The 14,180-nt window shown below is 43.4% G+C and overlaps 1 protein-coding gene across 14 annotated transcripts in view; it reads right to left on the bottom strand.

The window, feature by feature from the left end:
- The window catches only part of LPP (LIM domain containing preferred translocation partner in lipoma), a 343,879-nt gene that overhangs the window by 15,865 nt on the left and 313,834 nt on the right, over positions 1-14,180 (bottom strand). For all 14 annotated transcript variants that reach the window (XM_082055343.1, XM_082055340.1, XM_082055335.1 and 11 more), the window contains 2 exons: positions 3,646-3,824; positions 455-575 (listed from right to left, as the gene is read on the bottom strand). In XM_082055343.1, coding sequence (XP_081911469.1) covers positions 455-575; positions 3,646-3,824 — 300 coding nt within the window. The remainder of the gene's footprint in view (positions 1-454; positions 576-3,645; positions 3,825-14,180) is intronic.

Below are 14,180 nucleotides of genomic sequence, written 5' to 3'. Positions count from 1 at the left end.
CTGAACAGGAAAGTAGCACAAAAAGCATTGCACAAAACAAGAATGATCATGTTTACGTGTCCATTAAAATTCTTCAACCCAGAGCCATATGTTGAGTTTCCTGTACAATCTTGCTCAAATTCTAACTTGCATTAGCTTTCATTTTAAAAACATAAAGATGAAAAACATTTGTGTCCAAACTATAATTTATGATGTTCTCACATGTTAAGCCCTAATTACCTGAGTCACATTCTCTTGCTCTCCTAATGAACCTGTTACAAACAAGGGACCTGATTTTCTTCTCATTTGCACTGATACAAATGAGGAAAAATTCCTTGCATGCTGAAGTCAATGAAATAATTTGATTGTAGAGCCAGTGTTACAACAGGGTATATCTGTCGTGTGTATAACTTGAGGCAGCGATTAAATTAAGTCAACCTTTGCTCTCTGTCCTTTACGTGATTAGAGTACGAACCTCACACCGGTAGCACTGGACATGGAAGTCACGATCCAAGGCGACAATGCGTACAGTCTCCTCTTGTCCTGGGGCCGGCATGATGGGCTCCTTACACACTGAACATCTCGGTGCAAATTTCCTGAAGAAAGAAGAGGCAGTCCCAGTCATCCTCAAACTCAGGCTGAAAGTTTTTGTTAACTGCACCAGCAAGCCAGAAACGTGCCTATTTGTACAAAGTATGTACACATGTGTCATGGTTTGCAGCTCTGCACAGCTGCCTCCTTGGAAAGAAGACAGGAAGGAGCACTTTAGTCTTACAACACAATTTCAGGCTTGCAGGATATTAAAGAGCATTTTGCAGACTATTAAGTGAGGACTTCAAGAATATCTGACAGGCAGCAAAGCATTTTTGCCCGCCCTAATTAACAACTAAAGTGCCTGTTGAATGACCCATGATTGTGACATTTATGCACTTGTGCAACCCTCAGGCTCAATCCCCAGCCTAACTCTAAGAAAAGTCCATGCAAATCCTAAAGTTCGAAAGATGACCAGAATTTGCTTCAAGACTTTAAATCTCTTGAAAATCTTGAAAATCTCTTGAAAAAAATACCAAGATATGAAAATTTGGAGATTGGAACAAATAGGCAAAAAGCCTTAATAGAGATGGTAAAAAGATTTGCTTTACACTACATTAATTTGTTGAAGTTTATCCCATCCACTTCAAATCTTTCTCACTAATGCACACCTGAGCACACTCCTGGCTGTGTTCACTCTCAAACAAGAAGCATCACGGCAATTCTGACTTGCTGCATTTTGTAGCTAAAGCCAACTCTCAGTTATTCATTAGTGGCTTGAAAGTGAACAGGTCTGGGTGCAGTGACAAGTGCAACGCTCTCTCTTCCACAGTGAGCCCAAGACAGAGTTCTGCAGTGACAATCGCTCATTGTGTGAACAGACTGGCCTGGTCATCTCAGGGATCAGGAAGAGCACAGACTTTTTCCCCATATATTGCCCACCGTATGCCCTTCTGGCTAATTCACATATATTCTGTATTAGCTCTGGTCTTGCTCCCCCCTGTTGCCCATGAGAAGTGATCTCTGCAGGTGGGAGATGCTTGAGAACATTTAACCCCTGGTGAATTATTTGCTGGTTTGGTTCAAAACCTATGGATGCTAATTCCCTGGTTACAAATTCTACTCACAAAAAAAACAAACTTGCACCTACAGAATCTACAGTCATGTAATGAGAGCCAGGGTCACGGGCTATGGAGCAGCACAGGATGACACTTATGGCAAACATTAGAACACGAGGTGATCAAAGGCCCTTCTCTTCTGAAACGCACAGGAAATATTGACTCTGCCACCCACCCTGTCACATGAACCACCTCAGAATTAACTAGCATAGAAAAAAATAATTAAAAAAAAAAATTCTATCTGTACTAGGAATAAAGAAAAATATTAATTTCACTGGCAGCAGATGAAAGATGTATCTGTAACTGCGATCTAAGGAAAAAAATGAATTAAACAGTGGCTATAGTGAGCACTCTGAAAAATAACTTAAATGGATCATGATACGACCGGAGCTGTAATCGCAGTTAATTATATGCTGCTTCATGCAGGCGCTTCCTTGTGCCATTTAGTTCAAATGTGGTGCTTAAAAACAATTCAACATTTCTCTGTCCAGGCCACAGTGGGTAATTCATTATGAGCCAAATATTAACTCCCAGGATCCAGAGACGACTCCTGCAGATTTCAGGGGATGTGGATGTGCTCAGGGAGTAGCTACACGACAGTGTGAGCATCAGGTACAGTTTTGTTATCAAGAGGATGTACAAGATGTGGAACACTTGATGTCCAGACCAGAAGGACATGTCATCCCTGATCAATTAAAATAGGGCTGGCTGAAGTGCTGCTAAACATGTAGTTGGCCAAAGACATTCTGAGTGTCATATTAGGTCTTGTACTATTCCCGTCATCTTCCCCTCAGTCTTTCACTCAATGATTCTGTGTCCTTTCCTTACATTGACAGCCTCCCACTTCTCACTCTCAGCACCCTGAGGTCCACATCCAGTCACTGCCAAAAGACTTTAACAGGGGACATCAGCTCTTGCTCCCAACCTTCCTCCTGAAGGCTTGTGAGCCCTTGGTCTGCAGGGTTTGGGGAAGAAGCAATCTCCAAATCCTAAGTGGGTGTGAAGGAAACCCTTCAGGAGCCTGAGTGGTGCATAAGCCTTCTGTTGGGCCTGTGTTCAGGACCAAATTTTGCCTTACACACAACTGCTGGCACAGAAAAGCAAGGAGACACAGCAGCTGCCAATTAAGCCAGCCTACCTGAGCTACAGGGAACATCCTCCTGTTGAATTTTAACATGCTAGTTGATCATGGCTGCTTCCCTTTCTGTCGAGCCAACCTGCTTCTTTGAGCTTTCAGGCCCACACACTGATGTCACAAGGCTCTAATTAACTCTACCCCCTTAGAAATTAAGAGATAAATGGTTGAGATGTAAACTCACATTTGTCAGTATTGATTTCCTCTTTTAATTGAAGGGTGTAACGTGTCTATCTTTTCTATACAGGGGAAACATTTGTGCTCTGATTATATCTACCTGTCTTCCCTCGATTAGTTGTGATGATGGGGGTGGTAGAGTGGCAGTGACAGAAACTACTTGCAACTATACCTTTCAACTTGCTTTAAATAGCAGTTTCACTATAAATTATTACCAGCGCTGTATTTTTAGCAGCTTTAAAAAAGCTCATTAGGAGCTCGAAACAAGAGGAGCTGTGAGCATCCTGTGGCCACCTAGATCCCTCTAGCTGGTCAGCAAACACCTGCAGAGTTCAATAGTACAGAACCTCTCTTAATTGCTCGGTGGAAAAGGGGTCAGATGTTGATGTGGAACTGCAGGTACAGGCAGTAAGGAGAAATCTGCATGTGCTGAGCGCAGGGGAATGTGGGGGGGTGCAGAGCATTTAAAATAGAGGAACAGAGGTTATCCGTAAGTTCCGCTCTAAGCAAAACCAAGATTAAGTAGCGCTGGCCCCTAACCAATTTATCTTGTGTGCCTGCTTGGAGCAAAGCTCTGCCTACTATTTAAGAGCCCTGGGAGGAAGTGGCTGAGGGTTCAGATCTTTTCACACATTCAGGAAAAAAAAGGAGGATTTCTAGGGACAAAAGAGAAAGCAAAGCCACTGAGAGCAGCTTGGGCCATACTTATGAAAATCCTCGATGCAGTGGATGTTCCCACCAGCATCCACAGTGAAGGGGATCCCATCCAGGCTGCGGTGGCACATCACACAGGTGAAGCAGTGGGGATGGTAGGCCTTCCCGGTGGCTCGAAGGATCCTTTCCATGATGGGCTTTGCACAGACGCTGCATTGTTCCAGCGTGTTCTGCAAATAAAACACACGAAACAGATGTGAGCACCATCCCAGCAGGACATTTACAAAGGTCAGCTGGGTTGGAAGCTGCTGCTACTTAGAAGCTTTAAATACTTTCTTTTCATTCCTTCTAGATAAGCACAACATAGTCAACAAAGAGAATGATAATGCTACAGGGCCTGGGTCAAGTCTTTAGGATAGTGTGAGAACACAAACCAGAGGCTTCTCTCAGCAGCTCTGATAAATGATCAGAGATGGCCCATCAGGTGGGTGTATCTGAGACACTGCAGCTTCTGTAGCCAACAGCACTTGAAGGAATCACGCAGCCTGCACTCCTGGGTTTTTGCCTCCGGACTGCCCAGTCTGAATGACCTTTTGCAGCTGAGTTGATTAGAGACAACCTCCACAATGTTCAGTGCAAACCTGAAGCTCAAACTCCTGGGGCTACACAGAGACCCCGTAACTGCTCTGCCATTACAGCTCCCATAAAGGATCCTTGATCTTCCTCTCCTACCACAGCAACTACTGTTGAGTTTGCAGAGAGAACAAAGCAGTGTCTGCAATGAAAGCATCACAGGAGCTCAGGATGACTTAAACTGTTCATTTGTCTCTGGCTCAGGATGCTTGAGATAATGACTGTGAAATGCCAGCTCTCAGGCCATGATCCTTGTCACACAGGTTTCACATACCAGCCTGCTTCAAACGTGCTGGAGCCAAAAAAAACCCCCACCTTTTAAGTGGGGTCCATCGAATGATTCATCTCATTTCAGCCCTCAGTAACCCTTGCAGTTACTTACAGAAACAGCAAGATAATTCCACTTCAGATGGCTGGCTGTGAGACACACCAGCTGTGCAACTTACCCTTTCAAACCCAGCCCCTTAAAGACAGATGCCATGAATGGAGGGTGCAACCCGCATATGCAAACAATAAATCTGTGGCAATTATTTGGGTCATTTCATTGGACTTTAGGAAAGCAAACTTCACCTACTACTCCTGCTTGATGCATCTTGAGTTATCGAATAATGTTATCAACCAGCATTTGAATCTTGGATGAAGTAGAAAGTCTGTGATTATAATAATGATTAGGATTAAGACAGACAGAAACAAAGAGGCGAGGGAAGGGAAGGAAAAAAAAAAAAAGTCTAATGGGCCAGAAATATAAAAAGTTGCTGGAAGGCAGATCATGTTGACAAACACAGGAAGGCTAAAGTTCTTCTGCTTCCTCATGCAACAAAATTCCCATGGAAAGTAGTGCTTTGACTGACCGCATTGTTATTGCTTCTTTGAGCCAATATTCTCAGGGCAAGATCCAGCCCTTACATGTGCAGCCAAACTGTACTGTCAGGAGATGAATCACCCAGGAGCTCAGAGAGGTTACTTCTACACTCACATATTTGCTATTGGACGTTATCTCTAGGCTGTAAATCACTAGTAAGATACAAACACAGAATTACGCAGGTTCATATCAGAAGATCAAAAGGATCAGTTTTGAAAAGGTTGGTATGAAAAGTTCTGAATTTCAAGCTGTATGAGAACTGCCTCACATATTTGTGAAGAGAGCACAGCCAGACTAGCATTGGTTTTAGACTGGATTTTGCTTTATGCCTTGTAATAATGGGCAGGAAAGAATTATTGCTGGCCTTTCTGTCTGGTTGCTGTCACTATCATCATCATTATAACAGTAGCTGGTATGCCAGAAAAAACAAGGTCAGTAATTTTCTCCTTGGAGAAATAACCTGGCAAATTTACCATTTCGCTTTGCATAAGCAGATCACATCATCTCATTCTGCATCCATGCTGTTCTCTGTATTGCCAAGGAAGGAATGGAGCGTACCTGCAGGTACTGATGGAAAATTGCGCCACTTGTAAGGCATTTGCTATGACACCTTCTGAATATGTACAGGTATGGAGTATTTGCCTCACCAAGTCACCGCTTGCTTCATTTCCAACAGTTGCCAACAACTCAAGCCACAGCATGAAAACAGGGCAAGCAAAACACAGCGATTCCTTAGGATTTGCTTCCAACCTCCAGGGATTTCTGACTTAGGGACTTTCTGAAGCAGAGCCTGACTTCTCCCTACTTACCCTCAAGTGGATGTTTCTGATTTCCTGATCACTTTTTGAATTCTGACAAACACTGAGCACCCACAACATGGCTGGGAGTTTCACAGCTTACCTATGAGTTGGGGGCTGATACCCTAAACAGTTCCTATAATCTAGTACCACAACAACCTTGAGCACAGCCCACCTGCCTGGTACTGTGAACAGATCAGAAACCTGCAGCTGCAATCCACCCTGTCAAGGGATTTAACACCAAACAGTGTGGCCTGGAGATACTCTCACTACAGATCTGATACAGCTCCTACTCACACATTTCAGACACACAGAGTTCAAGACTGCAAGGGATCATTACAGTCATTTTGTCTGACATCTCATGTTAGCGCTGACTTTGGTGGCAGTTTTGCAGTGACCAGGACAGCAGGTAATCACACTTCTGGATTATGCCTTCAGAAAACACATCTTCTGCTCCCAAATCTCAGCCCAGTCACACTGTTTGACATTCTCACAGCTAAGTAAGACAAGCGTTTTAAATTAACCAACTCCTGATGAAGCCTTCTATGCAACCTGAAAATCAGACCTGAGAAACTTATTCTTTTCATCCTTCCAAGTCTGCACCAGTGAGGAAAAACAAAGTCATTAATTTCAGACTCCAGCTCACTCCCTGTCTGGGAGTATATTTGCTTAAGCCTCTCTCCTTGCTAGAACCCTGGCTCAGACCCTTCTCTTCAAGGTGTTACCAGAAGATGCCAAAGGGAAAGCTTCCTTGATTCACACCCATTTGACATCAGGTTGCTGTAAGGCAGGATTTGGCCTGTGGAGCTAACAGGGTTTTCTTTGATTCTCTAATCAGGTTATCCCACATGCCTAAATGCTGCTCCAGCAGCTAACAACCTGCACAAAGGTATTTGTGCACATTGTGGAAATAGCATCCCCACAAGATTATAAGTTTGCCTTCTTGTTTTTGTTCTCTTTGGCAGTTTAGCTAACTCTCCTAGCACCTACCTGAGGATTTCAGACCTTCAGAACAGCAAACAAGAAAAAACAAGCAAACAAAAAAAACCCCAAACAGCCCCATTTTTTTCCTTTTCTCCCAAGCTGCTGTTGCCAGCCCTCTCTGTAATCAAGAGGTAGAGCTGAGTGCATTGGATGAGCTACACAGAGCATCAAAGCACAGCACAGAGGAAGAAGATGAGAATGAGGTAGGAAACAACAGAACCAGGGGCTGTGGTCAAATTCACATCATGAGAAAACAGACCACAAATCCAGCACGGGCTGAAGAGAAAGTTTACCATCCTTTCCCCATATTTTTGGCTAAGATGCAGAGAGTGCCCTTCTTTTTTATAGAGAAGCTTGTTTATCTAAATCCAACTGATTTTTGGGGTTTGAAAAGGATGTGGAAGGAATGATCCATTTCCAAATGGAAGGGTGGCCCAGTGTTGAAGTGTGAGTCTGGGTCATATCCACAACAAAGAAAAAGAATCTCACCTGGGGAGAACAAAGCACCCTAATACACCAGTAAGAAAAATAACCCCATACAAAGACACACTAGAACACAAACAAATAATTGAAATGACCAGGACATCAAGCATCAGCTTGCAAGTAAAAACTAGGAGATTTAAACACGTACAGTACAATCAGCAGCAAAATGGAAACGAGGTGCTTGGGAACAAGTATCTGACAGCAAGAGGTGGGGGGAGCTGTTTGAGGGCCTCCCTGTAGCAATACTTGTCCCTTCAGAAACCACAGAAAGCCAAAGGGATTTGCTCTGCAGATATTTGGTTTAAACATGGGACACAAAGTGAAAATCCAAACTTCTGGGGTGCAGGAGCCATTGAAGGCTGGTGGTGGGATGTTTGAATCCCCTCCTGAAAATTTCACATCCCAGATGAAAACAGCTGGCAAACAGCTTCAGTGAGCAGAACTGCAGTGACAGCCTATGGGCTGCAGCTCCTCCTGCTTCCTTAATGCTGTACATTATAACCCCTCATAACCAAATTCTGGGTGACTGTAGTAACTCACAATATAGTGCAGCACAAGGACCCTCCCACAATGACCTAGCAGTGAATGCAGAATGAAAGCCACACAGAGATTAGTCATTGCTGCTTCTGTATTAGCAATTTATCCAGAGCTCTAATCAACACAAATCTCTCCCGCACTCCGAACAGCAGACTGAGGAGAGCGCACACCTGGGGACATGAGCATGGTACAGCTTATTTCGCTGGAAGAGTGAAGCTCTTGGAATAAACTACATTGGCAACTCATGCACAGGGACATGAACTCACTTTCTGTGAGCACTACAGAAGAAACATCTTTTGGAGTGATTGTGCAGAAGAGATGGTAGTAGTTGCAGGAATCAAAAGTGACTGTTGTGCTGAAAAACAGGCACACGTTCAACTACTGTAGTTGAACTGTAACTTAGTAAAGTGCGGTAAGTGAATTGCTTCAAATCTTGTGACTCCGTCCTTCATTTCCTCAGACTGCAAGAAGAGCAGAGCAGGAGACATTTTCCCCCATTGTGGGATAATTTCTGAGGCTTGAAAATGTTTCCATACTTAAGTGAAGACAGAACACTTTAATCTCAAGAAGGCTGGTGAATTTACAAACCCCAAATTAGATCAGGTCAATTGAAACACTGCACTTCAAATAATTTCAAATGGTTTCATTTAGGTCTTGGGTCTGCAAATATATAGTTGGATTATAAATTAAAGTAGACATTGGTGGAGGGGTTGAGTGTCAAGATGTAATTTCAACACTTTCAAAACCTTTTTTTTTGGCATTATTTCTAGAAAAGGAAAATCCAAGACCCGATTTTCTCCATCTACCCCAAATCCTCAGCTGCTATCTCCACAGATGGGTAAATATTGTCAAACACAACATTTAATTCACTAATGGCCAGTAAGAGATTTCTTCCTCTGTAGTTGTAGAGGGAATTTGGGTATGTGTGAGTTAATTCTTCTCACTTTGCCTGACCAGCTGGACGCATTATTTGCAGTGGGGGACACTCTCCCTCCCCCTCCTGCTGCTCCCAGAGGGGCAGGTCCAGCAAGGGAGAGCCCTGTAAGGCACCTTAGCTGATTATCTGGTGTCCCAGCCACATTGCCACAGCTGCATCAGTGTGTTGGGGCAAGAGATGTGACCCGACAGCCCAAACTATCCTGGTAAAACCCCTTAAATTCAGACATTTGAAGCAGTGAGCTCTTCATCCAGTATAGCTAGTTTTGCTCGGAGAGGGGAAGAAAGATACTGGGATAAATTACATTGGCAACTCTGCAGCATTACCAGTATGATGTGGGTTTGAGCTGGGCATATAGCTACCAGCTGCACAGGGTAGACTCAGGCCCTGGAGGTTGCTGTATTCAGTGGTTTTCAAATAGTTCTTCCATTCGGCTCAGTTTTTAGTGGCTTTCCCAGCACAGTAGCAATACCACGGCTGGCATGCTTCCCCTCTGCTGGAATTTGCTTTTCTTGTCAGGAAAACTGAATTCAGCTTTGTGTTTTTGGACTTGGAGCAGCTAGAGGTGAATCTGGCAGAAAGTCCTCTCAGCATACAGGGTGAAGGAGTCCCTTCCCCTTGCCCTGTAACTATGAGAGAACAACTGGATATATTAGATGGCTTACGTTAGTAGCAAAGATGACAGTGACAAGCAATTGAGCCCACAAATGTGCAATAACATAAAGACCATGATGAAAATGGAACATGGCTTGAGAAACGCTTCACAAATGATAAGCAGATGTCAAAATATGCTCTATGGTGAGAGGGGGAAAGAGAACCATTGGCTCCTTCTTAAGAAGGCTGTCTTCTCAAGTGAAGGCTGAGGTGGATTTGCTGTTGTCTGAGCATACAAAAGGCTGGAGAGGAAACCTAGAGAAGGCTGCTGGATCTGGCAGGCACACGAGCTGGCTGTGCTACCTGGAAAAAGGTATATCTTTTTAATAGTGAACATAATTAATGTTGCAAACAGGCAGGGACAGGGTGATTTCTGTGTTGTTCAGTGCAGTTCAGATAAGACTCACGTCCGTCTCTCGTACCAGCAAGTTGAGAGGGATGAAGGAACATCGGGGTTAAATGACCTGCTCTGCATTAGGTTCAGTGTTCAACCACAATCACACTGACTCCTTCCAGCTAAAAATCCACAAGAAGCCTCATGCTGGAACTTAACTACTTTCTGGCGCTCAAAGCTACTCATCTTTCTGCTCTGACAACACAGAGATCTTTGTCACTTCAAAACAGCAGTGCTTATGAGTGTAACAAATGAGGGATCCGTCCTCTAAACTGGTGGGCTGGAAGATAAAATGCATGGATTTTACTTCTGACCTTTCAACCAAGTAATTGTCAGAGGCAAAGCACTCCCATGCTCTGTGCCTTGCTTGGCCTGTAAATAAAATGGCCGCAAACAGTGAAAAACTGGATGGTGCGAGGACTCATAAATATTTGTGAAGTAGTTTGTGTGCCCAAATGGTTACTAGATGGAAACAAGGTAACAGTCAAAACCTCGTCTTATTTTTTTAAATCTATAATGATTTCACACGCCTCAAAAGTCAACCAGGTCTGACTTCAGGAGCTACGGTACTGGGGAGCAGCATCTGAGCTGTTGCTCATAGTCCAATGTGGCTAATGCTTCTAGCTTACAGTTGACTTAAAAAAAAAGCATGAGAATAAAAAAAGTCTATAGGCTTATGAATTTTTTTCAACAACAATAATTATAGTCGCATGCAGTACACAGTTGCATGCAAACAACTGAAAGCATTCATAACAATGTCCTTTTGCATAGTAGTTGCTATGTATCTTGGTAATCATCTCCTGTTCCTTCAGTAATATCTATTGTAGTAAAGCCGCATTTCCAAACCTTCTCACATCTTCTCTACTGCCACCAGAAAAGAGGAGCTGCACGTGCCCCGCAGAACTGAAACAGGGCACTGTGCACGTTGGTGAGCACTGCTCACACTTGCTGTTAGCAGCTTCCAACCACACCACACGCAAGGTATAAACCCCAGTATAGCCACCTGAAATCAGACACTGCACCAGGACTGCATCTGGTCCAGAAGACATTCAACTACTAAGCTGGGGCAGCCTTTGGAGCACTGGAGAGATGAGCATCCATAAAGCACAGCAGCACCAGCGGAGCCCAGGAGACAAGCCTGACTTGGCAGGGAGGCATGATCTGATAAGACAGTTTCCATCTCTTATTTCTTCAACACAAGGAAATCCCGAGTCCACGACCAGACCTTTGGCCCTCCTTCCAAACCGTTGCATAATACAACCCCTGGCACAAGATGCTTATTTTCAAGGATTTCTAATTTGAAGGAAATCCCTCAAAATCCCTCCCAGAATGCCAGAGGTAAACAGTTTGTTCAATGCTTCCGCAGCTCAGGCGAACTGACACAGAGCTGCTGCCGAAATCCCCGGACCCTGTCACACAATGGCAGCCATGCCTCAGAAGATCGGTATTGCTTCATACCACTCGGGTCACTACCTACAGATAAATCATCTGCTGGCTTTGCTGACTGTAGAAAGATGGGTTTCAGGATTTGTTAGGACTATTTTTTCCACTGTAGCGAACCTTGGCAGCTTTAAAAAAGCATGATATTCTATTAGCTTTGGTCCTGAGGGACAAGGCAGAGGAGAATACATCGCAGGTTTTGGTATCCTGCATTTTTACCTGTTTTTAACACCCACATGGAAGGTAAGAGCACCTACAAACCATAACTCAGGGTTCTGCATTATGAAGTGACCTGGAGAATAAAGCAAAGCTGTTCCCTGTGCCCAAGCACTTCCAGTCTTTGGGCTATAGATGTAGCACTGCTTGACTTGCATATTTTCCCCATTAAATCCATCTCTTCCCTCATCACACAATGTGCCTGACCTCGTATGCCGCTTAAACAAGGACTGAAGGATCTGTCCTGTTGTGATTAGTGTCTGTGCAGGCAGCAGAATTACATGCAGCTGGGAGATGTGGCAAACAGCAAGCAGATAACACTCTGCTCCTTGTTTAGATACAATTGTGGACAACACACAGATTTCAAGCTTAATTAGCAACACCGAGGAAGCTGTTAGAGAGGCATTTCAGACCGCGTACAGTTTAAACTGATTAGAACTTTGTGAAAACAAAACAAAATTGTGTAGCAAATAGTTAGGCTAAAATTCAAGGGAAACTGAACCGCATCAAAGGAAATACAAAGAAGTGGCTATCGGCAGGAAGTGGGCTTTTTTTCTCTTCTTTTGTTAGAGAATTTAATTTCATAGCCTTTAATAAACCTGATGCTCCAATCCAAGCCTGCCACCCTGGCAAAGAGCTTAACCAAAATAACACTGGAACTCATAGCTGGCAGACCAAAGAGACTATAAATTGGTCAAATCTGGGCAGAATACAAGAAAAAAAAATATCCAAAATTCCATTCAATCTTCCTGTTTTAGAATTTTGATGTAACTGACCATTGACATGGAAATGTTATCTTGACCTTAACTGCTAAAGCTGACTTGTGGAGGAAAAAATGACTGACTCTGTGACATTTCTGTGGTTATTTATAGCTCCCCTCACCCTCTTCTTTCTTGGTATTTTTACATTAGAGATGAATTCTTGCCTGCCATGCTTTTCCTGAAGGACTGTTTGAGCGGTGCAAGAATTTGTGACATAAAAACCATCAGGAAAATGGAATCTTGTTGATTAACATGGAAATCAAATTTTAGTTGGAAACTCTTGTCAGTAAACCGGCATCCAGCAACACTGAGCTTTTTTTTTTTTTGGTTACAGATTGAACACCACCAGCCTTTAACTACAACATGTTTCAAGGTGGCATTTTATGCTTCCTGTGCTCTCCAAGAGATTTCCTGGTGAAACTAAGGGAAAGACAGGGCTACTACGTGAGAGTCTGGGTACTTCGAAAGTTTGTACCAAAGAAAAGGTAGCATCCCTCCTCTTCACTCTTCAAGAGTAAAAACTTCATCTCTCTAAGCCACAAGGAAAGACACACAACCCATTTTACCCTGGTTATTTCAAGTCACAGATAAGGGCATGTCTAAGTTGCTCCTAATAGCTACCAGAGCTTGAATACTTCAGCTGAATATCAATTTAACACCTTCCCCCACGCCCCTAAACTACTCAAGCAGAGAATGTAAAGCTTCTCCTGAATCTCTCATATAAGTCACAAGAGAAAATTGTGTTTCCTAGTGGCAGGGACAGAGCAGTGCAAACTAAAAGTGCTGGGCTTCTGTCCTTGGGTTCACCAGAGACTCCAAGAGTTTCATTTAATTATTTTCTACCTCTCTGCTTCACATTAGCTCTGGAGTGGGTTTAGTAAATCGCTGGGAGGCCTGTGATGCTCTGACAGAAGTCACATTTCTATTAAAAACACCAAAACTGGCACCTAGAACTACCAAGAAATAAACAACTCCCCAAAGCGAACCAAACTAAAGACCAAGCAAGAAGGTAATGAGATTTCTGCATAGAATTTCATGGAGCTTGCACTGAAACACCTTTTGTCTGTAAGATAATGATTTTTCAGTGTATATAGGCAAGTTGTGAAATACAGGTCATGGCAACAGTTCAGCATAAAAATAGCTGCTTTTAATAGATAACGTAATCCAGTATAAAGCTTGGAAAGAAGACCCCAAAACTCACAGCACTTGGATGCTGCTGCTACCCAAACTGACAGTGAATATGATTCTCCCAAATCCCTGATGTGTTTCTTAAAGAGCTGCCAAATACATTTAAGTCCCTGATGTGAGGAGAACGTGTTGGAGCCTTTAGGGCAATGGGAGACTTGGAATACAAGGGCTGCAAACTTTGTGGGTGCTCTGAGGTCCTTCCAAAGAGAAGGAAAAAGGTGATTCTTATTTCCTAAAGAAACCTTCCTGGCTGATATGTATATTTTAAAGATTTTGGAAGGACACCGGGCAGGGATCACAGGCAACCAGCATAGGCCACTGTCAAGAATAACAGAAAACAGAATGTACTGAGTCAATGTAAGGCAAGAACTGTGCTTCTGTACCCCTTCTCCTCTACACCAAGACCAGGAATTTCTATTTTTGGGGAACCAGGATTTATTCAGAGACTTGAACTGTGTTAGCCCTGGAGCAACACCCATTCTCTACCTAGAGTCAGACCCTAATTGGAAATATATGCAGGCTGCTGAGTAAAGTCCAGGGCCAAATATATCACCTAGCAGGTACTGGGATTATTTTTAGATGCAATGACATCCCTATTCTTTTCATTCAGATGACCTGGATGTTTGCTTCAGTTCCTGGACTGGAGAAGCAAGCTTAAGCCACCTGCTGAGATAAGAGTGACAAAGGACGAAGGAATACA

Source organism: Streptopelia decaocto (genome assembly GCF_964273445.1).
Source record: "Streptopelia decaocto genome assembly, chromosome: 6".
Taxonomy (NCBI): domain Eukaryota; kingdom Metazoa; phylum Chordata; class Aves; order Columbiformes; family Columbidae; genus Streptopelia; species Streptopelia decaocto.
Note: the sequence above shows the minus strand (reverse complement) of the source record. Positions and strands in the feature narration are given on the sequence as shown.